At 39.9% G+C, this 27,200-nt stretch overlaps 1 protein-coding gene across 1 annotated transcript in view; it reads right to left on the bottom strand.

Moving 5' to 3' along the window:
- EMSY (EMSY transcriptional repressor, BRCA2 interacting) overlaps positions 1-23,627 on the bottom strand; it is an 83,858-nt gene extending 60,231 nt beyond the window's left edge. The window contains exons 1-8 of the mRNA XM_081100072.1: positions 23,544-23,627; positions 21,698-21,806; positions 13,469-13,568; positions 11,528-11,602; positions 10,230-10,271; positions 6,398-6,573; positions 4,635-4,787; positions 2,004-2,263 (exon numbers count right to left, since the gene is read on the bottom strand). Of these exons, the coding sequence (XP_080956198.1) occupies positions 2,004-2,263; positions 4,635-4,787; positions 6,398-6,573; positions 10,230-10,271; positions 11,528-11,602; positions 13,469-13,568; positions 21,698-21,767 (876 nt within the window). The 5' untranslated portion in view covers positions 21,768-21,806; positions 23,544-23,627. The remainder of the gene's footprint in view (positions 1-2,003; positions 2,264-4,634; positions 4,788-6,397; positions 6,574-10,229; positions 10,272-11,527; positions 11,603-13,468; positions 13,569-21,697; positions 21,807-23,543) is intronic.
- Between the last annotated feature and the right edge of the window lie 3,573 nt (positions 23,628-27,200).

Here is a 27,200-nt window from a genome sequence, read left to right as displayed (position 1 = left end):
AAATCCAAGGGAATTTGATGACACCAGGCTGAGTGGAGTGGGTGCTATGTTAAAACAGAGAGGTAAAGTTTATATACTTAATGATGGGGTTATCCAGCCCTCTCTCCCCACTTACTTTCAAAATAAGGACAAAAAGATTTACTGCTCTAGGTAGGAAACTGGAAAATTCTCCTCTGAGGAAACTAACCAGTCCATGAAAAAACCCCAAATGAGTGACAGCTTAATGGAAGTAAAGGGATAGTCAACCAGCTAGGTCAACCTACAAAGCAAGTCACCAGCCAACATATCTCACCCTATACACAGAATTTTCTGTTAGCTTTATAATATCCACTTTCACATATAAGCAGATAGCCAGCATGTAAGAAAACCCTGATATGAGAGAGAGATCAAAACAAATAGATAAAAGGAACTTACAGGTAAAAGAGAAAACATCAAAAGTTATCCTTAGCTATCATCAGATAAGAGAATATAGTGATTATATGAAAGAGCAGGATGCTGTATTTTTTTAACAAGGAATTTTCAGAGAATAAAAAGGAATTACTAGAAATTTAAAGTATGAGAGCAAAAATAAAAAGTTCCATAAAGTAGTGAAGGATAAAGTTAAAGAATAAAGAAAAATAATACTTATAAGACATTAATTATGTTCTAGACTCTATTCTAACAGTTTTACATTTATCATCTCACTTATTTATACCCCCCAAATCCTATAAAATGGATATATTATTTTCCCTATTCTACAAATGAGAAAATTTAGGTCTAGAGTTTAGTTTTCCCACAGTCACAGATATTAAGTGGCAAATACAATACTGAAATTTGAATTCACAAAGTCTAATTCCAAAATCCAGGCTTTTAACCATTATACTAAAGCAGAAAGAAAAAGCAAACAAATGGAAAATGTGAGTGAGAAAGGATAAGAACAACGAAAGAATCAATCCAGGCAGTTCAACATCATGAGTAATAGGTGATCCAAAAAGAGAACAGAAAAAAATCAAAGAAATAAATGAAAGAGGCCATTGAGTAGGCAACCCAATGGATAAAAAACAACAACAACAACAAAAACTCACACAAAAAAAATTACCTTGAAATTTCAGAACTCCAAAAGTTACTGAGTTTTCAAAAAGAAGAAGAGGATCTGAAATTAGAACAGCAGTGGGCTTCTCAAAAGTAACACTGGAAGCCAACGGCAAGTGGAGCAATATCTTCAAAATTCTTAAGAAAAATGACTGCCATTCTAGAATAATTCCCCATCAAGAAAGTGGGAAGGTAGAATAAAGAAATTTTCAGTCCACCATGCAAGGTCTCAAAAATATACTCTCCATCCACTTTTATACCAAGAAGTTACTGCAGGATATACTCTAGCAAATGAGTAAATAAACCATGAAAGAGGAATATCAGGATGTAGTGAACGAAGATCCCAGAAATGCAGGTATGCAACAAGCCTAAGATGCCATCAACATCCAGATTAGTGTGGGAAGTTAGAGGATTCTAGTCAGATGAAATTGACAGAATACTGATCATTCGAACGTAAGGAGAGAAGCGTTTAGGAATAAATTGATGATAGCAAACAAAATAAAAAGGTAATTATTCATTTAATCATATGCTTCCTTCTTATATGAAACACCTAACTCTGACAACTCTGTTACTCTCTAGCAAAGTAAAAAGTGAGCGCCTAAAGTAAAGTCATCCTATCTCAGGTAAAAATAATCTTTCATATTTAATTTTTTTCCAAATAGCATTACAATAATAAAATAGAATAGAAGTCTAGAAGTATGGGATCTGCTAACTGTGGCATATTAGGCACGTCATTTGGCATCTCTGAGCCTCATCTAGAAAAAGTGAACTAATACCTATCCCAAAGCTATATGTGCAGAATTAAAGAGATGTGAATATTCCCAGCATAATGCCAAGCACATAGTAAGTACTCAGTGCGTCTGTTAAATCTGAACTGTACTGAAAGAAACGGAAATAGCAACTGGCAAGCAGAGACTCCCACCACTACATACCTTCTGTGTTGTTGTGTTTGTCGTCTGTGTTGATGGTTTGGTGAAGGTTATTTTCACAGGAGACATGTGAGGTGGTAAGGAGTTGGCAATGCTCTGCATGATATTGCTCATCTTGGGACTTCCACTCACAGGCACAGTGATCGTCTTTGAGACGGGAACAACAGCTTTTGGAACTTCCTTTAGGACAACAGGGGAGGAACTAGAAGAGTTTGTTCGCCTGCGTTTTCTGGGTTTTTCATCTTCATCTGAACAGCTAACACCTGAAAGACAATATTGGACAATATTGCTATATTTATATTTACAGCAATTTAGCATTGCATTTTATACCTTATTTTAATATCTTTGTATCATCAAATCATCCTTGACCTGTCTCTTTGTTACACCCAGTCAGTCAATCCTCCTTCAGAGAAGTTGTCTCTGAATGCCTTCTTTCCTTCTTTAATCCTATGGTGATGGCAAGACCCTCTTATTGCCTGCCTGTATTTTAGTAACACCCTCCTAAAAGGTTTTCATACTTTTAATCTCAACTTCTTTTCCACCCTCCAACCTACTTCCAATTATAAAATCTCATGGGAATGCCCTGCTTCAAATTCTTTAACAGTTTTTATCTTCCTACAAGATAAGGCACAAAATTATTACTATATCAAAGTCCCATATTTTTACAAGAACACAATACTCTGGTTCCCCTCAACCCTGTGTACCTCTATAATCCTGGTACACTGAACTGCTCACCATTCCTCAAAGCCTCACCACATTCTATCCATCTGAAGTCTCTATATACTGTTGTTCTTTGGGAAATACTATCTCCCATCAATGACCACTTCACCATTCTACAATCATCATCCTGCAAGCCATCTCTTCAGTGAATCCATGTTTCCTCTGAGCTTATAAAGCACCTTGTATAGTCTCTTCTTATCACTTGCTCCATGACAATGTGACTGTCATTCTGCATATCTCCCAGAATTAAGGGGTACCAGAGGAAAATGACTAAGTCTTTATGTGACTAAGTCTTACTGTTTCCCTGGCATCGTGCCTTGCACATATAAAGTTAAGTGAATGAATTATTCTGTCCCAAACTAATGTTGCCTGTGTAACTTCTGAGAATTAAGCAATATACTTCCAAAATATACTTCCTGTTACTTCAAACTATACCTTATGTTTGGAATTCACTTTCAAGGTTTTAAAAAACAATTAAAAAGTAGATCTCTAAAGTTATTTTAAAAGACCATCTTGGATAAATCCACAGAAATCAGACATAAATTTAATAGTCCCAAATTCTCAGCTTTTATGTACTAAAGCCTCAACTGTTTGTTTGTTTTTTAAATCAAGTGAGAAACATAAAACCTTGCAACACACATACAAAATCTCTACAGAGAAGATATTTTAAAAGTATACAGCATGATATAAAATATAAGTTGTAATAAAATATAACTCCTTACATGTTTAATTTTTAGACTCTAATTTATTATTTTTTTAATATATTTTATTGATTTTTTACAGAGAGGAGGGGAGAGGGATAGAGTTAGAAACATCGATGAGAGAGAAACATCGATCAGCTGCCTCCCGCACACCCCCCACTGGGTATGTGCCTGCAACCAAGGTACATGCCCTTGACCGGAATCAAACCTGGGACCCTTCAGTGCGCAGGCCGACGCTCTATCCGCTGAGCCAAACCGGTTAGGGCTAGACTCTAATTTAAACAACACTGACAATGACCTAAAATCATTCCTGTCTAAAACAGCTAATTCCACCTCTAAAAGTTACAAAGAAATCAAGTTTATAACTACATTGACAAAAATTAAAATCAAATATTAATGGTCTCTAGTTAACATCAAAAGCAGAAAAACAGACATAGATATTTTTTAAAAAATGATCAACCTAGCTGGTTTTGCTCAGTGGTTAGAGAGTAGGCCCACAGACTGAAGGGTCCCAGGTTCCATTCCAGTCAAGGGCCCATACCTCGATTGCAGGGTCAATCCCCTGGCCCCGATCTGGGCATGTGCAGGAGGCAACCCATCGATGTTTCTCTCTTTTGCTCTCTCTTTCTCTCCTTCCCTTCTTTCCCTCCCTCCCTCCACTCTAAAAATCAATGGAGAAAAAAAACAAAAAAATGAATTAGATATTAAACTGCTTTACAGGGTAGAATCAAGGGTTTAAAAACTGCAAATAAAAACTTCAAAAAATTATAGTCAATTAGAAATATAAAAGATGGACCTTCTAGAATGCTTCACTGAATCTAACAAATAATGTCCATAATTTTTTAAAACACTACAAAGATTACAATTGTAGGAGTAAACACTGAATGACTCACATAAGCACATTCCTTCATTTCTACTCCCATTTCTATTCCATGACAATCAAAACAAGTAAATACTTGAAGGATATCACTGTTCAAGGCATATTCCCTACAGAGAACAAAAGAAAAGTAATTTCTCAACCCCAGAACTAATTAAAAAGCAACAGGTAGCTAATCATATGTAAAAAAAAGAATTCTTTAGAACCTCCAAAATCTAACCACTGCTAATAGCTAGTGGATCAATGATTTAACCCAAAAAGGCAAATCTAATCAGAGCCTGTGCTGCAGCATTTAGCCAAGAAGATCCTAATAACAACACTGAGAATATCACTTACTTTTGACATAAACAGTACTTCCACTTGGCAAGACAACTACATTGGAGGCAGGACTGGCAGGTCTTGGAGACTTAACCGTTGCTATGCTGCCACTTGGAACAGGGGTAGAGGTTGGGGTTGACGTGGTACTTGTGTAGGAATAGCAAACCACTACTGAAGGAACGATAAAAAAAGTCTGCTGTTAACTTTCACGAAAACCGTCCACTCATAGAAAAATTAGTTTTTACCGCAGGCTAATTTTAACGTTTTCATGCGATCAGAAGTTAGAGGCCAGTGCTAGGTATTAGGTTTACAAGTTAAAAGGTTTAATAACCTTTCCTGAAAATCATCACTTAACTGGGTTTCCCCCAAGTATTTAAAAGCTGTTTACTAGTGACTCTGCCAATAAAGAAAAGTGCAGTTACAAAGAAATCAAGTCTAAAACTAAGAAAAATTAAAATCATTTTTCATTCATGGCAGGAGTTATTTAAACAGTACTTGCATTCTCTTTTAATATTAATAGCAGCACCAATGATGGATGGATAATTTTTTCCTAACAATAGCAATTTCCAACTTGGCTACTAGGGGGAAACCAAGGCAAGGTTCCTTTATTATAAACCAACTCACTAGTCACTTGCCATCCAAGCAGTGCAACAATAACTAAAGTAATGACAACATCATATTTCAATATCTTAAATAACAACAAGAAACAAAAATAGCTCATAGGCACCATTTACTGAGTACCATGTACTACACTAAATCTTTGTCTTCTATTATTACTAATTGTTATAATACCACACCTACATTTCAAAGATGAGGAATCCAAGGTTGACAGAAGCTAAAAAACTTGCTGGAGGTCACACAGCTAGGAAATGGCAAAACTAGTATTCAAACATAGATTTGACTATTGGAAATCCTATATTCTTTCCACTCTACCAGAGTTGTGGATAGAAACGGTTAAGAGGGAAGAAAAGATTCACTTAACTACAACAAACAAATCAGAAACTCAATGGAGGTAAACTTTGCATACTGGTAACTGTCTCTGAATACCTGTATAGCTTTCTTCAGCTTAAAAAGAGAACCTAACCTGGCATGCACAAAAAGGGTATCTCACTTTGCTCCACAGCCCACTGCTATTCCAAAAAGACAATTCCCCCAAGTCAGCTGACAACTGCATTATTTTCAGGGTCATTTTCATGCAACACCAAAGTAAGCTACTAAAAGTCAATCCAATGTGCACTCTCAAATTTAATATTACTCTTGGCAACCTCAGGAGAATTCAAAGATTTTTAAAGTATTTGTCAACTACTAGATTAAGTAAAAGAAAGCTTTCTTCATCTGCCAGGTAATCCCTAATGGATTTGGCACATTGAGTGGAATAGAGAAGCAGCATATACCACTGATTCCAGAAGACAAAAACAGAGCTTTATATTCTGAAGTATAAGTTCAGCATCTTTCCCCAGCAGCTAAGTGACTTCTATCATCTTATTTCCCATGTCACCATTAAAACCTTTTATTCACTCCTAACAAAACACACAAATCTCAAAAATTCATTCCAAGAAGGCTTTTTGCATTTTTGTGATTAATATAATTCACACTTTGCATAAAAGGGGGACTTAATTCTGGCTGAGACTAAAAACTTAGCAGTTTCTAGTTTCAGAATAAAAATTGGTCACTGATTTGCAACCTTTAAACACTGACATATAAACAGATAAATAATAAGACAACTTTTCTTGAAGAATTTAAGAAAAGTCATCTCTATACACAAATATTTTTCTACTCACCTTCCTTGCTTCCTGTTTCTGCAGGCACTGGAAGAGATGCATTGTGCTGGATAGCTGCATTGGCAACAGCATTAGCTGTTACAGTGAAGGCAGTTTGAGGAACCAGCCGGGGCATCAGTGGTACCAATCGACGACCTTCAATGGACCATTCTGAAGAGCTATTAGGTCCAGACATACTGAACAAAAAAGAAAACGCTGCTACAAGAGTTCTCAATCAATGAAAGTGAATCAAATATGTTTGCTCAAATAAATATAACTTTTTACATTTAAAAAGTACCCTAGGTGAACAGGAGAGGCTTCATTTTAAGCAAGTAAGATCAAAATTATGAATAATTAGAATTCAAGGAATTTCACATATACTTAGTTTCTTACATATCTTATTCTATAATCTGAATATTATAATGAACATAACTGAAAATATAAAATATTTTCCTATGCTTTCTAAATAAATATTGCTATTATTTTCATTAGTTTAAATCCAGTGGTATGAATGAAATCCGGTTTTCTACTACCTTTTAGAACTTAATTTTATAATTAAACTAGACAGGTAAAAAGAACTATATTTTAAAAATCAGATTTTCCTCAATAATTAAGGATGGAATTCAGTGAACCTTTGCAAAATTATCTAACTGCCTGCATGACCAGAGGTTCGAAGGCTTTCAAAGATGGACAACTGAGGCAGTAAACGAGGGAAACTTGAGGGGTAGAAGAAGGCTGTATATATCACTGCATATTTCACTGGCAATGTATTATATTATTATCCTTATATTATTTTTTAAAAGACTAGATCTGAGGACACTGGGAGAAATCTGCCACTATTTTAATTTTATTTATTTATACCACTCTTCACTGTTAAGGATTTTGAGGCTGCTGAACTCTATCCTTAAGCAGACACTATTCTGTTTCTCTACTCAACTTCTTGAGCAAAAATTTTTTTGTTTGTTAGTCTTCACCTGAGGATATTTTTTCCATTGATTTTTTTAAAAAAGTGTAAAGGAGTGGGAAAGACAAGAGAGAAACATCCATGTGAAAGAGACACATTGACTGGTTGCCTCCTGCACGTGCCCCGACTGCAACCAAGGTACGTGCCCTAGACCAGAATTGAACCTGAGACCCTTCAGCCTGCGGGCCGATGCTCTAAACACTGCGCAAAACTGGCTAAGCTCTTGAGCAAATTTTATCCCAGGAATCCAAACAGAGGTTGAAATATGAAAAGATAGTTGCATCTCCTCTCTTTACTTGGCTCTGTAAAAGGTAGTTATGTCACTTCTGATTAATGATTAGGGTTGAAGTTTAAAATTCAGGTAGAGTCAATCAATCAATCTCTTCACTAAATCAGAAATATTTCTGTACCTTTTGCAAAACCAAAGATTCTACAACCCAACCTAGAGTTTAAGATGCTCTCTGTCCACTGATTCTTCATATTCAGAGTACAGAAAAGCCCTTATTAGGGGATAGTGGAATAATGATAATGATGATGGTAATTATGATAGCTAACATCAATTAAGCACTTAATATATCTGTACTTTAGTACTAAACATTCTACATGTAATTACATTGAGTTAATATAATTCTTTAAAAAATCCTATGAAATTAGTAATACTATCTTCATTTTGTAGATGTGGAAAGAGTTTAACTAACTTGCCTAAGGTCACACAGCTAATAAATGCCTCCTTTAACAAGCATATATCATGCTATTGAAATTATTCACCACATTACAAGTAGAGTATATAAAGATTTTCAAATGTGTTTTATGTCTAACTTTTGCTTTTGATTTATACTAATCAAGCACTGCTATCTAATTACTACCAACCTTCACTAAATAGAACAAATAAATTACAACTTGAGAAGGATTTACATTCTGTTCAGAAAGGAATTTCTAGGAGTTAATGAATTCAATTGGGTTACTGTGGGAAATATGCAAATTTCCTCATCATTTAACACAGTCCTACCCAAGACAAGAGAAAGAGGATTTCCCAAGACCCTCTCACAGATCTATTAACAAACACATTATCTCCACATTGATGCTAGTTCTGAAACAGAGTGGTATAAACAAGAGAGGCAGGAAACAGCTATAGCTAATTGTCAAAAGACAAAATTCTAAAAGATATTCAGCATTTTCTTGGCTAACTCCTATTTTGCTACCATTTTGTTAGAATATCACTAATAAATGTACTTACTGAGAGTTTACCACACAAATAAAGTGTTATCTACACTTACCTGGTGCATTGTTTAAATGGTGGCAGAAATTATGGAAGATTAATAATTTCAAACACATGAATATATGCTATTGAAAAGACAAAATTTGCAGCGCAAAAGACACACTGCAGCTTTTAATCTATAAATCTTCCAAATTTCTACTCATGCAAACATGCTCAAACTTTTTTTAAGTTAGGAAAAATTAAACATCATGTTATAATTAGATAAAAAATTCCTCTCTGCTTAGCAATGAGGGTATAAATATGCATTCGTTGCTCAAATCATCTAAACTAAACTTTAGAAATTTTTGTAAACATCTTACTCCAGGGCTTCTCTGGCACACCTAAGTTATATTAAGATGGCAAAGGAGGGTGGAAACCTTGTTCCAGCCCCTTTTCTGAGAGATCTAACATGATACTAATAAAACTACCTTGGCCCTCATATCCTTTGGTGTGCAGGGCACCAGCAAGAAATCCTCATCCTCACATAGAAACTCACACAGTCTCCTGTAAGGTTGGGCTGATGAAAAAGGGGTTAAGAGAACAATAATTCCAGATTACCACTTTCTTTGAACTCTAGAGACAATGCTGGCAAGAGTGGACAAATTAAAGACTCTGAAGTCCCTTGGCATTCCAGGCTCTAATACTATAATATTCTGACATGTTTCCAAACTGAATTAGAGAATCAAACTTAACAAATGGCCTGGTACCAAATAATAAGTCAGTGTTACGCTTCAAGCCACAGGCAAGGTGTTTCTTTGATCCCAGACATCCCACTCCTTTTGTTTCTACCTGCTTTGTGCTCTTCTCAGTTTTCTCTTCACCTTTCAACCACATTCCTTGGGCCTAAGCTGATGTTTTGAGTGGGGGAGGGAAGGGAGAGAAGGGGAATGCAGTCAAAATTCAGATGCATTCCTCCTTGGCTAGAGTTGCTTTTTTCAGGCTCAGAGTATGACACCCTCCTACAAATATCCTTTGAAACCAGGTTCTGTTGCTATCTCTTAGGCAAAGGCAGAGGAGATGGAGCAAATGAAGGATCTATGCCTTCTTCATCACTGCCACTCTGACTTTTGGATTCAACAAATAAATGTGACATCTGATCAAACTAAAACCACAATATAAAATATTAAAACAGAAATATGGAAAAACCCAAGAAGCTTAAAATTATACACTGAAGTAAACTCTTCAAAAAATTAAATTCGTGTATTAAAGAAATCAAAAGGGGAGAGGGGAACACAGGCAGATAAAAGCCAACTCTCAATTATCCATGCTAATAGATAGAGGAGGGAAAGGGAGAGGTCAAGCAAATTAAAGAAATGCACATATTATCTAAAAATACTTTGGTAAATACTTGAAAATTATTCCACCAAACTTCTCCAGGACAACTAATAAGTAATAAAATAACTAATTAAAAATTTCACCTCCTCTCCCTTCCCACCCTCTGACTAAAGTACTCCCAAGCAACAAAATGGCTAAAGGGTGGGCAGTATTAGGTGAGGGAGAAGGGGAAGAGAAGGAAAAGCAAGGGGCAAGGTTAATTTGTAAATGGAATATGCGCCCCTGAATAATTGAGAGCTTCAATTTTGAAATAAATACAAGAAAAAGCCTGAAATAATAATAACCTATTTGCATACCTGTAACTTGGTCTTTCACCCAAATATAAGGATAAATTCATTCTTTAAAGGGGAAAAAAGGAAAAGGAGACTAAATAAATGTTATCCTTAAGTATGACACTGATGCATCAACTTACAACTATTGCCCCACAATACTGCTCCAATGGTTTTAAGGTCCTAATATTGTATCTAAGTGCCTCTGTACACAAGCTACTGTTAACTACTTCATTATCTAGCACATGACTTTCCCATTACCAGTTCTCAGATTAGAATCTAGGCTCAGTTATTACTTTTTGAGCATACCCATTCAAAAATTTACAGCAAATTAAAGGAGGAACACATTAATATTTTAATGTTTCAACCATGTTGGTCTGACAACTAAATATTTAATATCTCTAATGGAAAACTGCCAGCTTTCTAGAGTGCATACATATCTACCACTGAAAGCTCTCAAAATTCAAATAGCTAAACTTTTAAACTATGAGGTTAAAAAGATAGCACTCCATTTTATAGGTTAAGTAAAATGAGGAACAGTGAAGCACAACATGAAGCTAATGGATCTTCAGGGTCAATTAATTTAAATGCACTATTTATCACATCATAAAAATAAAAAACAAATGAATTATAATATATTTTATGTTCCTATCATCTTGCATTAACATTTAAAGGATTAATTTCTGTTCCTTTCTATTCTTTAGGAGGCACTGTCTCCATACATACTCTACTGTTTGACCCTTGCCCTTAGTCCTCCACCACCCTCTACCCCATCAGTTGAACAGTTATAATGATTTAAAAATAATTTGATAAGAATCCTTTATAATTGTATCTTGTTGGCTTTTACAAAATATATTGTATTCATATTTCTTAAAAGCAGAACATATATTTTATAATCTTTTTGTGAATCTCAAAACATGTGACATATTAGTCAGTTATCTAAAAATTTAGAATGCCTATTTATAAAGCAATATATATATCAAATACCATTACAAAGACCCTCTAAGGGAATGTCAAATTTGGGGAGCACACTACTTTGTTACTGAACTCTGCTTCAAGTGAATCATCTGCTAAATTCTGGGGGTCTTTAGTTTTATAGAGATTACATTGTAACGGGATTTGAACTGAGTATTTAAAGCTTGCCTAACCAAATGCAAAAACATAACCAATTGAATAAACAGTAAATAGCATTATGGTCAGGATCCCTGAGTAGAGCAGTCTTAAAATAAAAGACTCAGGAATCTGCTACACAATAGGAAGACTGTTTCAAAACTATATTATACTATGTCATAAAAAAATCAGGGGTGGTATGACTAATGGCTTACTTATGTGCAATTGTTGTTAACCGTTCATCGTTTACTGCTCTCCGAACTTCAGCACGGTGGCGTTCTGTTGAGATGCTATGAAAAAAAATAGCCATTATAGAACTCTGTCAAGCAGGCAGCTCTTTTCTATACTTTTATTAATGTTTAAGCCAACATTTTGCTTGGGGTTGTGGGGCAAAGTTGATTTGTGAAAAGATATAGATGGGATCTAACATTTATCTTCAAATGCTTTATTTAATTAAATTCAAAGAAAAAGATTCAGACTGGGTCTGTGTAACTGCAGAAAGAATTAGCTGAAAATCTGAAACCAAGGGAAGACAAATTCAACTTGATCTGAAGTCATTGCCTCAAAAAATTCAGTAATGTCAGACCATGTTCAGATCAGTATAGGTTCCTATTATCTAAGTATGCAAACAGCCACTGAATGGCCCCTAACCACTCAGGAGAAAGTCTTCTCAAGTCCTTTCTAAAGCTCAGAGTCTGTAATTTATGTTCAGTGAATACAATAAAGAAATGGAAGTGACAAGACAATCTGTTTCTAGTGGCAACTTGCTATGAAACTTAACACCAGGGTATTACTCATTTGTTACTCCACATTTCAGCTATGTGACTTCTACAGCATGTCATGTTACCACTATGGTAAAAATGTGCTAACACTGAACCTGGTTAAATACATGTAAAGTTAATACTAAACAACTGAAAAAAGGCTATAGCATTCCATTCAAAAGTAATAAAATAAATACCACTCTTAAAATTGTAGTGTTTACTGTGTAAGCTAAATCTACACCATGGACTAAAATAAATTTAAGGGGCTAGAAAGCAGAATTTATGAGGAATTATACACAAGAAACAAACAAAAAACATAAATTATTAAATATGAAGACAGTAAGATTAAGGTTTTGGCTTAATAATGTCCCTGTATTAATGTTAATTAAATATAGGAAAAACCTTTTCCCTACTTCCACTTTTTAAAAAATTGTTTTTAAATGCAGAAAGGAAACTTCAGTTAAAACAGAACATTTTCTGAGAAAGCTCAAGATATTAGAATGGCTTAGTCAAAATATCAAAGAACCCCTTCTATAAGACTTTTTTAGCCCTGGCTGGTTTGGCTCAGTGGATAGAGCGTCAGCCTGTGGACTGAAGGGTCCCAGGTTCGAATTCAGCCAAGGGCACATGCCCAGATTACAGGCTCGATCCCCAGTAGGGGGTGTGCAGGAGGCAACAGATTGATGGTTCGCTCTCATCATTTCTCTCTCTCCCTCTCCTTTCCTCTCTGAAATCAATAAAGAAAAAAATTTTTTTTTAAAGAATTTTTTAATGGATTCAAGTGCCACTCTAATGGGAAGCCGAAGGGATAAACTATCCTTAAGACTATGACTACATAATCACCACTTCTATAAATTAAGACAACTGCCTAGTATCTCCTTCTTCTCCTCAATAAAGTATGAGCCCAGCGGGTATGCCCCAGTGGTTGAGCATCAACTCATGGACCAAGAGGTCGCAGGTTCAATTCCCAGTCAGGGCACATGCCCGGGTTGGGGGCCACGCAAGAGGCAGCTGATCAATGCTTTTATCTCTTTATCCCTCTCCCATCCTCTTTCTCTAAAATCAATAAAAACATATTTTTTTTTAAAAAGTAACTGGGCCACTCTAAATCTTCATATTCAGTTGCTGCCAACTCTTCTTTCTTTTACCCATGTCAAAAATACTTTCCTTTCGCAGCTGGCCCAAGCCTAAAATAACCTGTCTTAAACCCTTCTGATTATATTACAGAATAAATGGTAAACTGCATAATTTTCTGTAACAAAGAGCACAACTGAGATGGGATCGTTAAGCACCAACAACTTGAAGACCTGTCTTCAATCTGAGTGTGAAAAGTACTGAAACCCCTCAACACGAAAATTCTAGAGTCATGTCTCACAAACTTATATGATAATTTACCTAAGAACTTTTGAGAGTTCTCCAAGAAGATCTTTCTTTTCCTTGGTGAGATCCCCCTGTGCCCGAAGTGCACTGATAACTCCAGCATATGCCTCCAATTCTAGAAGAAGAAAATTATTTTATCAAGAAAGGACTTCAATATTTTAATACTGTGGCTACATATAGTGAAACTTCAGGGGAAGAAACCTAAAAAAAAAAAATTAATAAAAAATCAATATATAAATACTTTTTAAAATTCCTCTCAAAAATGTTATCTAATAACATAGATTAAAATGTAGCTTTTAAAATTTTATATCATTTTCTTTTTACTGCCTCAAGAAGTCATGTATTTAAAATATGGAGGTAAAAATTCTAACGGTAAATATTTTGTCTCACACATTATCACTAAAGGACATTTAACTCAGATGCTACCAACAACTGGAAACAGACTCTAAATGATATAATAAGGCTGATAAAGAAGGTTTTAGCATTACTGAAAGGTATCTTCACCTCTAATCCTTGAAATAATTCCTTAGGCTTGCTTAAGAATCCAAACTATATTCCACATACTTCCTTGAGAGTTGAGAGTACTATGAATACTGTGCAATGAAAAATTACTGGAACAAGAGTCAAGTGACCAGATTCTGGCTCCAACACTGACACCTACAAGTTGTACGACCTTGGGCAAGTCCTTTCTCATCTCTAAGCCCCAGTTTCTTTATCTAAAAGAGACTTTGAAGGGCCTGGCCAGTGTGGCTCAGTGGTTGAGCATCAACCTATGAACCAAAAGTCTCAGTTCAATTCCCTATCAGGGCACATGCCCGAGTTATAGGCTCAATCCCCAGTGTGGAGTGTGCAGGGGACAGCCAATCAATGATTCTCTCTCCTCATTAGTATTTCTCTCTCCCCCTCTCCCTTTCTCTCTGAAATCAGAAATAAATAAATAAATAAATAAGAGAGACTCTAAAGCAGAGGTTCTCAACCTGTGGGTCGCAACCCCTTTGGGGGTCGAACGACCCTTTCACAGGGGTGGCCTAAATACATCCTGCATATCAGATATTTACATTACGATTCATAACAGTAGCAAGACTACAGTTATGAAGTAGCAACAAAAAATAATTTTATGGTTGGGGGTCACCACAATATGAGGAACTGTATTAAAGGGTCACGGCATTAGGAAGGTTGAGAACCACTGCTCTAAAGATACCTTCCAGATCTAAGAGCTTCTCCAGCTATAAAAACAATCATCAAAATGATTAAGGCAGATTAGGAAACATGAATTACTCTTACAGCAACCAGGACTTAATATACCAAACCCTAATGCCATAAAGTTTCATTTCACTACCTTTCCACAGCAACAACCATTATGAAATAAAACTGTCAATCCCTAGTACTGGTAAAACCAAAAAGTCCTCAATGGCTCCCAATGAACCATGCCTCTCCCCCTGATTTGGCATGTGACTTGCTTTAGCCCATAAAACCAGCATACGTGATGCAAGCAGACAAGCACACAGGGCCTGGCTCTCTTGGAACTCTGAAATCACCAAGCCATGAAAAAGCCCAGAATGAAAGGCCACATGGAGAGAGAGGCTCAGCCATCTCAGCTGAACCCAGTCAACCAGCTAAACTACCAACTGAAAACAGCCAAATGAAAGAGCTCAGGCAAGATCATAATCCACAGAATCTTGAGAAATAATAAAATAGTTGTTGTTTTAAATCATTAATACTAGGAGATAGGTAGCTGGGTAAAACAAAATGATGGGAAATAAGTGCCCAGGCTACAGTTATCTTCTTACTAAATTCAAGTTGCTACCAGTATTTGCCACTAGCCAATGCCTGACACAAAAGACACTCAAAGTTAGCCAAACAATGAAAGAAAGGATATTTGCATCCTAAGCACCTATATCAATAATAAACTAATAGCCTCATTCAGTTCATATTATTCACTGTTCTAATTGTAAAAAAAAAAAAAAAAAAGCTTTATATGGAAAGCTGAGCTGACTATATTAAATAGAAATCTCTGGACCAAATGAATTATCCCAGCTGTAAACATCCTGCATGTCCACTCTGTGCTGGATAATAGATCAATGTTTCACGAGGTTTCTCTGGAAGAAGAAAGCTCTGCTGCTCTGGAAAAGTGAAGGAAATACTCAGCTCCAGAACACATATATTTTAGCTATTATCAGGACCCAAAGTAAAGTTCAGAAAAACTCTAGGATAACCAATTAAGAAATCACTGCACTCTAAATGTTTATGCCCCATTTAGGAAATATTTCATGCAACAAATCAATATTGATTCCTGTATATATACCAGATAGTATGCTAAATCCTGCCCTCAAGGAGTTAACTCTAGAATATAGCTACAGTGAAACAAGTCATCAGACAATTATGATACAGTTTATAATACAGTGGTAAAGGCACAGAGGAGAAACACATCATCTAGTCTGGAAGCATAGGTTTCAATCAGAAAGGTATCTGTGCTCCAAGCAAGCAGGGGGAAAAAAAGGCAAATGTGCAAAAGGAATAGAGAATAAGACAGCAGATAATGTTTTATACAGACATCAAACTTCCACTAAGTCAGTGACTACTTGGAGTGTTTTACACTGGAAGTGAAAATATGTCTGTACGTGTATAGTCACTAATTCAAACCAAACTACTAGTTGAACATTACTACTACATGGGACCATGGAGAATATTTACATAAACAAAGTCCCTATCCTCAAGGGGATTAAAATCCAACAAAGGGTGCATGTAAGGGAATAGAGGATAAAAATGGAAAAGTAGTTGGGTGCCAGACTAAGAAAAGCCTCTAATTCCAGTCTAAAAAGTTCTTATTTGATAGGACTCAGTAACTGAATGTGGAAGGAATAGCAGAAAGAAAGGTTTTGCAGTTTACAAGATATTTAGGAGAATGTCAATATCATAAGAAATAGAGAGGCCAGAGAAAAGTGGTTTGAGGAAACAGAAAAAGAAGTTGACTCTGGGGCTTTGGAATTTATAGTGATCAAGACACTATTGCAAAAAAAAAGTGAAATTAACTAAAGAAATGTGACAAAGATTTTTGACATATCAAGTCTCACTCCAAGTCTAACTAAAAAGTCATGCACAAAAGTAAGGTAGCAACCTCACAAAATACTGGGACTCAGAAGAGTTATCATAGCTACAAAATCAAAGTCACTTCCTCTCCTTCTCCAGAAATTCACTTGTAAAGAACTTTTAATAGCTTCCCAACCTCCTTCACATTTATTGATTTCCATTTTGATGGGTATCCTCAGATCCTGACAAATATCAATTTCTGACATTAATTTTGATGCCGTTCTATTATATTGTTAACTCTAATGACACATAAGTATAATGAAATAATAAACACATGCAAACACCACAAAAAAAAACAAAGGATTTACCATACCATTTTTATAAAGTCCTCAACCCATTCCCTTTAAACAAATCAATCATTCAATTATACTATAGTCCATAAAGCCCCTGCAAAATCTTTCTTTCTGCTATTCCAAGAATTTGCATTTATACATATAGTAGCGGCCCAGTGCACAATATTCATGCATTTGGGGGAGAGGGGTCCCTCAGCCCGGCCTGTGCCCTCTCTCAGTCCAGGAGCCCTCGGGGGATGTCCAACTAATGGCTTAGGCCTGCTTCCCAGGGGGAGCGGGCCTAAGCCGTTAGTCGAACATCCTTAGCGCTGCCCTGGAGGCAGGAGAGGCTCCCACCACCGCCACTGCACTAACCAGCCATGAGCCCAGCTTCTGGCTGAGCAGCACTCCCCCTGAGGGAGAGCACTGACCATCAGGGGACAGCTCCTGCATTGAGTGGGATCGGGCCAAAACCGTGCACAAAACCGTCCATGAGACCATCCACTGGTGCATGATAGGGGCCAGGGAGGGACGCAGGATATTGGCCAGCTGGGTAGGGACTGCAGGAGGACTCCAGGGCTTGTCCAGCCCGTCTCGCTCAGTCCCGATCTGTTGGACCCCAGCAGCAAGTTAATTTACTGGTTGGAACGTCTACCCCCTGGTGGTCAGTGCATGTTATAGCGAGCGGTTGAGTGGACTTAGCATATCATTAGCATATATGCTTTGACTGGTTGAATGGCTGACTAGACAACTGGACACTTAGCATATTAGGCTTTTATTATATAGGATTATATAGGATGGCAAGGGAGAGGCAGGATAAAAGAAAGGAAGCATTTAACTATCAATAGCATGTTCAGTACACCATAAAAAAATTATCTGCCGTAACCGGTTTGGCTCAGTGGATAGAGCGTCGGCCTGCGGACTGAAAGGTCCCAGGTTCAATTCCGGTCAAGGGCATGTACCTTGGTTGTGGGCACATCCCCAGTAGGGGGTGTGCAGGAGGCAGCTGATCGATGTTTCTCTCTCATCGATGTTTCTAACTTTCTATCCCTCTCCCTTCCTCTCTGTAAAAAATCAATAAAATATATATATATTTTTAAAAAATTATGTATCCCAATCCTATATAATAAAAACCTAATATGCTAAGTGTCCGGTCATCCATTCAACCAATCAAAACGTAATATGCTAATGATATGTTAAGGCCGCTTAACTGCTCGCTATGACATGCTCTGACCACCAGGAGGCAGACAGTTGACCAGTCGCTATGACATGCACTGACCACCAGGGGGCAGACAGTCAACCAATCAACCAGTTGCTATGATGTGCACTGACCACCAGGGGGCAGATGCTCCGACCAAGTTAGCTTGCTGCTGGGGTCCGGCCAATCGGGACTGAGAAAGATGGGCTGGATATGCCCTGGAGCCCTCCTGCGGTCCCTCCCTGGCTGGTCAACCTCCTGCGTCCCTCCCCTGCCCCCATCGTGCACCGCTGGGGTCCCTCAGCCTGGCCTGCGCCCTCTCACAATCTGGGAGCCCATGGGGGATGTCAGAGAACCGGTTTTGGCAGATCCCGCAGGCCAGGCCAGACCCCACTGGTGCACGAATTTGTGCAATGGGCCTCTAGTTTCTTTATATTTAAGTAAAATCTAAATGTTTAGCATCTTCTCTAACTAAAATTTATAACTATTTTTAAAAGAACAAAGCTAATTCTTAAAATATTTTCAACTAATTCTTAAATATTAAGAATTAATTCTCTAAACTTTGAACTGGGAGCTAGTGTTTGAAGGAAAGGTTGCATTATTATAAGCAACCAATGGGTGGGAAAGAAATCTCTGCAAATCACTATCAAGGCTCACTGAAGATGACATTACCCTGTAGGAAGGCTGTTTTTTTGTATAGAGCAAGCTCTCCAGTAGCATTACCCACATAGCACTGACTAAAATTAAGCATAAATTTATACTTAAAGGTTACCATTTTTATACTTAAACATAAAGTCTTGATTCAAGGCCCCAAAAGCCCAAAAATCTTACTCAATCTACTGTAGTTGTGAACTGTTCCTCTTAATTATTTCAGCTATGAAACAAATACAAACCCTATTTTATAGCTGGTAGCTAGAAATTATAGCAACTGCTTGTAAGTGTGTAGAAAACCATCCTTAAATTAGTACTAAAAGTTTGGATATAAGGTTAAAGGGGAAAAAAGATACAGGAATGACTGACAAAGACAAAAACAAACCAACTGCCTAGTTGTACTAAAATATAATGCTAAGTTTTTAAAATGAAGAAATCTTCATAGTGGTCTGAAGGGAAATAAAAACAGCCAAAGTTATTAAAAGGCAGAGTAAGAGCAGCTATGACCAGATTTATACACAGGAATTCCTAACAAGCATTTATTTTAAAGAAAAGATTCTGCCCTAGCTGGTTTGGCTCAGTGGGTAGAGCATAGGCCTGCGGACTGAAGGGTCCCAGGTTTGATTCCAGTAAGGGAAACATGCCTGGGTTGCGGGTTCGATCCCCAGTGGTGGGTGTGCAGGAGGCAGCAGAAACAATGATTCTCTCTCATCATTGATGTTTCTATCTCTCTCTCCCTCTCACTTTTGCTGTGAAATCAATAAAAATATATTAAAAAAAAAAAAAAAAGAATCATAGATTCAGCTGCCAAAAACAAATGTCTAGCCCTAACCGGTTTGGCTCAGTGGATAGAGTGTCAGCCTGCGGACTGAAGGGTCCCAGGTTCGATTCCAGTCAAGGGCATGTACCTTGGTTGTGGGCACATCCCCAGTGGGGGGTGTGCAGGAGGCAGCTGATCGATGTTTCTCTCTCATCGATGTTTCTAACTCCCTATCCCTCTCCCTTCCTCTCTGTAAAAAATCAATAAAATATATTAAAAAAAAATGTCTAGAAGTTGCTTTAAAATACTGTATGCTCAGATGTCAAGCCCTGTAACAGGTCCTTTTTATATAGTTAATCCACATAACAAACTTATGTAGCAAATATTGTTATCCTTCCTTTACAAAAGTGCTAGCAGATTTAGGGAGAATAAATAACTTGTCCTTGATCATGTAGATCATTAGTAACAGAACCAAGACCCCAAGCCTGTTGGAATTCAAGGTCCACACTTTCCCCTTCAAAATCATCTATACTAATAAAAGGGTAATATGCTAATTAGACTGGACATCTTCTGGATGACCCTCCGGACATCCTTCCGGACAAAGCCATGGTGGCGAGGCAGAGGCAGTTAGAGGTGATCAGGCTGGCAGGGGAGAGCAGTTAGGGATCAGGCCAGCAGGGGAGAGCAGTTAGGGGGATCAGTCCTGCAGGAAGGTGAGTGGTTAGGAGCCAGCGGTCCCGGATTATGAGAGGGATATCCGACTGCTGGTTTAGGATCGGGCCTAAACTGGCAGTTGGACATCCCCCGAGGGGTCCCGGATTGGAGAGGGTGTAGGCCGGGCTGAGGGACCACCCCCACCCTATGCACAAATTTCATGCACCAGGCCTCTAGTAGATATCTAAATAATTCATATCTACTGCCAAAACATTTAATGTTCTTTTCAAATAATTTTTCATTTACTGAGCACCTACTATGTGCTAGCCTGAGACTACAGTGATAAATGAGACCACAAGGTCCTTCTTCTACCTTGCAGACTAAAGCAGCATTTCTCAACCAAGAATCATTTGAACCACAGAACACAGAAAATTATTTGAATTACTTTTTATCAATTTCCCCATAACTAATACCATTTTAAATGCATAAGAAGTTAGTTCATTACATACAACAGATACTTTAGTATTAGGGCTTAAGTCCCTAAATGCTAGTTGAGAAAGGCTGTGCTAAAGGAAAATATAATAAACGAGAGGCCTGGTGCGTGAAAATTTGTGAATTGGGGGAGGGGGTGTCCCTCAGCCCAGTCTGCGCCCTCTCGCAGCCTGGGACCCTTCGGGGGATGTCTATCTGCCAGCGTAGGCCCACTCCACGGGGGATCGGGCCTAAGCTGGCAGTCAGGCAGCCTGAGAACCCTAGGGGAATGTCCGACCAACGGCTTAGGAGCGGGCCTAAGCCGGCAAGTGGACATCCTTAGCACTGCCGTGGAGGTGGGAGAGGCTCCCGCCACCGCCGCCACCACCACCACCACCACCGCGCTGGCCAGCCATGAGTGGGCTTCCGGCTGAGCGGAGCTCCCCCTGTGGAAGTGCACTGACCACCAGGGGGCAGCTCCTGCATTAAGCGTCTGCTCCCTGGTGGTCGGTGCGTGTCATAGCAACTAGTTGTTCCCAGTCATTCCACCATTAGGGTCAGTTTGCATATTACCCTTTTATTATATAGGATTACTATATAATTCATTACAACCACAAAGGGTATTTTATTACTGATAGTACTGTAAAATATAATTTGGAAAAGAGAGCATAGCTTACATTAACTTACAATTCAGAAACAATATGTAATTCACATATACATTCATGAAGGTTAAAAGTATGTTAAAGTGAGACAGGAATCATATTCCCCGGGTTGAAATACTGACTCCAGGACTTACTATCAACATTATCTTGAGTTCTAAGCTTCAGTTATATCATCTGTAAAATGGGGACAAATAAAGAAAAATACCTACTCTTTTAGTTTGAGGATTAAATTAGAATGTAAAGAACTCAGAATAGCCCAGTATTCCTCAAGAATTCTTAGTTGCTATGATTACTATGATTCATGCACATACTATGTACAAAGCACTATGGTAGGCACTGGGGAAATAGCAATGAGTAAGACAAGAACAATACCTCTAAGGAATTTCTAATGTAGCAAGAAATATGTCATCCCTGCAAACAGCCATGATCCAAACAAAAAGAGAAAAGTATCACGGAGGCAAAAAACACAGAAAAAGAAAAACATACCCAATTTTCGAAGAATCCTTTTGCATTCATCCCTGCTGAGATCCAAAAGGGTTGGCCACACAACAGGCATTGCTGCTTCTTTTTGGGAGCCCCAAAGAGCTTGTCTTCTCTACCAAAACAAAAAATCAAGTCGTCAAGTACATTCAAAAGGCCACTCACCTGGAGATCCACAGGCTAAGAAGTAAAACCAACAATAAGAATATCTCACAGCCCTATTTCCCACCACACTTTCCTACTTCTGGCAAATGAACTACTACACAATCATCTGGGAGCATACTATTCCAGCCTGTAACTGGAAAAAGCACAGACTACAGAGGCAGACACCTCTAAACTCTAGTTCCATGTTTCAACTTTACTGGCTGTGTGATCCTGGGAAAATTGGCCCTTCTGAGCATACCTTTTACACATTTTTAAAGCAGAGGTATCATCACCCAGTTTGTGATGAGGATTAGAGAGCTGTGTATGTGAAGTTACCACCGTGGCTGGTACATTGTTTAATTAACAGGCACTACTACCTTTGTGTAACCTTGGACAAGTTACTTGATTTCTGTCGGCTTTTCCAGAGTTACATGAGATAAAATATGTCAAAACTCCTAGCACCATACATGGGTTAATGGAACTTAATTAAGAACTGTCTCCTCAATCCTAACAATGACAGAGGAATGCACACCCTGTAGTCTTTGGCCATTTACCAAAAGTGTAGACGCCAGGAACTTACTTGGCAATGGGAATTCCCTAATCTGGAAGATAAAAAAGACAACGGAGCTGGGCACTTGTGCAACACCTGCTTAGCACACAGTGGGTCCGCTGTAAAGATGTGTTAAACAGATAAATGGCTGAGAAGAGTAAACTGAATGAATGAGTGAATTAATGAATAAACGAATGAATGAATGAACGAATGAATGAATGCAAGAACGAACGAGCGAGCTCCCAGTCCGGTCGAGGAGTCAGGCGCGGAACCCGAACAACAGTTACACCCCGTTCCAGGCGCCCAGACTGCTGACTCCCCGCTCCCCGCCTGGAGGGGAGCCCCCTCCCCCTACTTCCCATAGTCCGCTCGGCTCAGAACCTGCCCAGAGCAGGGAGAAACGGAGTGCGCGCCCCGGCCGCCAGGGTGACATAAAGAAAAGGGGTGGGGAGGAGGGAGAAGGGGCAGAGCTAAAAGGATCCGCTCCCTCCACAAGCCAGTCCCCGCCTCCCGACGGGATCTTGGAGGCGGCCGGCGACCCACCGCCGGGATCGAGCACCACGTCACGGCATCCCGGCGCGTCCCCCCGCCAGCGGTCCCCACCGCGGGGCCGCGTCGCGCTGGAACCCTGGGCAGCGGTGGCCGGAGCCGGATCCCGGAACCGGGATCTCGTACAATCCTTCCCCGACTCAAGTGTCAAGGAGACAAGCCCGCCCCGCCCCCTCCCCACACAGGCGCTCTCGCAGCGCCACCAGCGGGGCCAGCCCACCCTCCGCACCGCGGCCGGGCGGCGCCGACCCCGCCACCGAGCCCGCGACCCAAGCCCTTCGGGGCCAGCAGCGCTGTCAGGGGCCCCCGCCAACCTCAGCGCTTCGCTCCCTCCTCTGCGGAGAGCACAACGGAGAGAGGAGGCGCGTGGACAGCCAGGCAGATGACCGAGCCTCACCAGGAGGCTCCCTAGGCTGGAACCCCAGATCCCCCAGCACGAGGCCTGCCAGAGTCCCCCTCAGCCCACCTCGGGAACCCAACGATCCCGTTAGGAGACAACGGAGGATGGGGCTGGGCGCCCCAAGCCGGGCTCTGCCTGCTCAGCCCAGGGCTCCTCCAGCCTGGCTAATCTGCCAGCTCTTCCCGGCACCCTGTCTGAGAGTCACCCACCTGCCCGGCCTTTCGGGGCTCATCTAAAAGGCTCCTCCGCCAAGACTAGGGGACACCAGGAATTGGGTTTGTTTGCGGTGCCTCAGAAGGGGCAAGATGGCGACAGGTATCAGGGCGCAGGCGCAGCTGCGCGCTGCCAGTCGGGAAATGTAGTTCGCCTTTCCCGCCTTTGGGAGAAAAGCCCGCAGAAGTCCTCCTTTCTCCCCGTTCCTCTTTTCCTCCGCGTTTTGAAAGGAAACGAGAGACATCGCGAGGGGCGTTGGGAGTTGTGGTCCGAACCCAAACTCTTCGGTCGGCTGCCGCACGCGCAAGGGGGACTGGGATTGTAGTTTCCTTGGCTTCTCCTCCATCCATCCCCTCCGCTCCGGCTTCGCGCGCCTTGGCCTCCGGCTGCCATCTCCCAGCCAATCAGCTGCGCTCTCTGCTACGTGCTGCGTCACACGTAGCGGCCAAAATGGCGTAGGTAGCTGGAGCCGTGGTGTGTCCGCGACCTTTACTCCAAGCGAGGTTAGGGCTGGAAGGGGAGCAGCGACGTCCCTGAAATGACGTGGAGGATTAGGATCAGATTCTTGGGAGTCTTGGGAGCAATTATCAGTTGCTTTTAACCCTGCCCCCTCCCCCGACGCAACTCGGGAGAGTTAACCTGCGCTATGAGAATCGATGGATCGATGTAGTGGACCGCACAGGTGGCTTGTACCTGTTCAGGGGGTTGCAAGGTTGCGGAGAAGGGGACCCTAAGCGTCCTGGAATTCGGGTTTCTCCGCCTGTGCAGTGGGAGTGATAGTGCTGTCTCGGGCCGTATCTGTCAGAGGCGAGAAGGAGACGGGGTTTATGTGAGGCCCGATGAGCTGGTAGGTTCACCCTTTAGCTTTTGTTCTTACAGGACAGTTTGTGAAGAAGGGGTCGTTGTCCCTGTTTCACAGATGAGAAAAGAGGTCCAGTATCCGATGATTCGCGGCCATAAAATCAAAGTCAGTCCCTGGTATTGAAGATTCCGTCAAATGTTGTCATTGCCCTCCCTCTTACATTTTGTACTTGTGGAAACATAGGAACTGGTAACAACAACAAAACAAAACAAAATGCTCAAGTCAAAGAGGTTTTTAATATGCTTTCTGGTATTAACAAAGTTTCCTTGAAAAAAAAAAATGGGGTCAGTACTACCCTGCGGGGATGTTGTGATAAAACATTGTGAAAAACGGTTAATTTGTAAATTGTGGACACTATGCAAATGTGTGAGACTGTTCATGTTCTATATATATATATATATATATTTTTTAATTGATTTCAGAGAGGAAGGAAGAGGGAGAGAGAGAGAGAAACATCTATGATGAGAGAGAATCATAGATCGGCCGCATCCTGACATTCCCCTTTGGGATCGAGCCCACAACCCGGGCATGTGCCCTTGACCGGAATGGAACCTGGGACCTTTCAGCCCACAGGCTGACGCTCTATCCACTCAGCCAAACCGGCCAGGGCTGTTCATGTTCTTGAATGGTGCTGTAGGTTAGAAAGAGAACGAGGAACCCCATTTAAGTGTCCTACTATTTTCCGTTAGCTACAAATGCCCTGCGGTCCAGGAAAATGGTTACCGTAAAACCCACGCCTGCCCTGCGGGAAGTCATCAAATGGGACACACAGTCCCCAGCTCCCCCCCTGTCCCTCTGATCTTTCAACGCGTCCTCTTCCATCTATTTCCCACTCATTTGAGGGACCTCCTGTTTCCAGTCCAATTCCTTAAGACTCTTGGAAAGGTGATGAATGAAACCTTCATGGGGTTTTTTTTGGTTTAAAGTACATTCTTTGAATTGAGCCTCACAGCATCTCAGTGAGGCAGGTATAATTAAGATTCCTCCCTACCATGAATGAGAAGAACACAGATATGCAAGAACGTACCCAGTGTCACAAAGCTGGGATTTGAAGGGGGCTGGGCTTTATAACCCCAGGTCTTCTGGTTGCCAGGTGTCTTCCTCTACAACCAACGTCAAGGTGACCGGTGCTGGAGGAGAAAGGGAAAGACAGGCTGCTTATCAAATCAACCCTGATCATGATAAGTAGCCTATTAGTCAAGAATTATAGCTGATGAGGTGCCAGGACTGTCCTAAACATTTCACATGTTAATTCATTTAGTCCTTAATTTTATGAGGTAGGAACTTTGAAGGAGGAAATGGAGGCATAGGAAGGAGATGAAATAGCTTGTCTAAAGTCGCCCATGGTAAGTAGAGGGGAAAGCCAGGATTTAAACCTCAGAAGCTTGGCTCCAGAACCTGCTCTAGACCAGTGGTTCTCAAACCTTAATGTTCAACAGGAACCATTTGAGGATCTTGCTAAAATGCAAATTTAGATTGAGTGGGTCTGGATAGAGCCTAAGATTCTATATTTCTAACAAGCTTTCAAGCGATGTTGATGCTCTGGCATCAAGTACCTATAATCTACCACTTAGCCTCCCTCTCCTCCTAGCCATATTTGTCTTTTGTAGCCATGGCCTTCCCCACGCTGCCCCTGGCTGCTCCGTATTTCCCAAATTAAATTATCTTCCTTAAGGATCAGACTTCACCCTCAAGAAGCTAATCCTGCCCTACCTTTCTTTCAAGGATGAGACAGGCATTCCCACCTCTGCTCCTATATCACTGACTACACATCTGGTTACAGAACTCAAAATATTGAGTTACAGTCATTTGAATGATTTAAGGAGAGAGACCAGATCTATGCACACTAGTGCCCAGCACAAGAATAATAGCTAATACTTATCCAGGGCCTTCTCTATTCCAAATGCTATTGCATATATTAACTTGTTTAATCTCCACAATATGAGATACAGTATTACCCCCATTTTATGGATGAAGAAACATAGAGGTTAAGCAGTTTGCCCAAGATAACAAGCTGTTAAGTAGCAGAGCCGTGACTTCAAGCGAAGGCACTTTTACTTCAGCAGATGTGTGGTAACGCAAATGAGAGCCACCCTCCACTTCCAAAGGAGGAGAAGTAGGACTTATCCTATTAAACATAACTATTCTAGTCTGGGAAAACATGTGGGAGTACAATACCTGTCCAAACTTTATTACTCTATTATTAAGCAGGTTTCTTAAAACAGGCTTCTTCAAAATGTGTATGCACCATTCTAATTTTGTAGTGCTACATTAGACAAGGTAATTTCACTGTTGTCATGAAAATATGTTAACCTATAGTATTGTACAGGTATGCAAATGGAAATGGATAATACCTTAGAGCAGTGATGGCGAACCTATGACACGCGTGTCAGAGGTGGCACGCAAACTCATTTTTTGGGTTGGTTTTTCTTTGTTAAATGACATTTAAATATATAAAATAAATATCAAAAATATAAATCTTTGTTTTACTATGGTTGCAAATATCAAAAAATTTCCATATGTGACACGGCACCAGAGTTAAGTTAGGGTTTTTCAAAATGCTGACACGCCGAGCTCAAAAGGTTCGCCATCACTGCCTTAGAGATTTATTTTCTAAATTAAAAAAACTGAGTTCCGAACAAGTCAAATGAGTTAACCAAAATCATATGGGAATTTCATGGCAGGCCTAGGACTAGAAACCAGCCCATTCAAGTTACAGGATGCTGCACATTTCACTGTACCACACTGCCCTTAGATTTTTACCTTCAGAAAGTTTTATTACCACACTGGT

This window comes from Myotis nattereri (assembly GCF_964212035.1).
Source record: "Myotis nattereri genome assembly, chromosome: 9".
Classification (NCBI taxonomy): Eukaryota; Metazoa; Chordata; class Mammalia; order Chiroptera; family Vespertilionidae; genus Myotis; species Myotis nattereri.
Note: the sequence above shows the minus strand (reverse complement) of the source record. Positions and strands in the feature narration are given on the sequence as shown.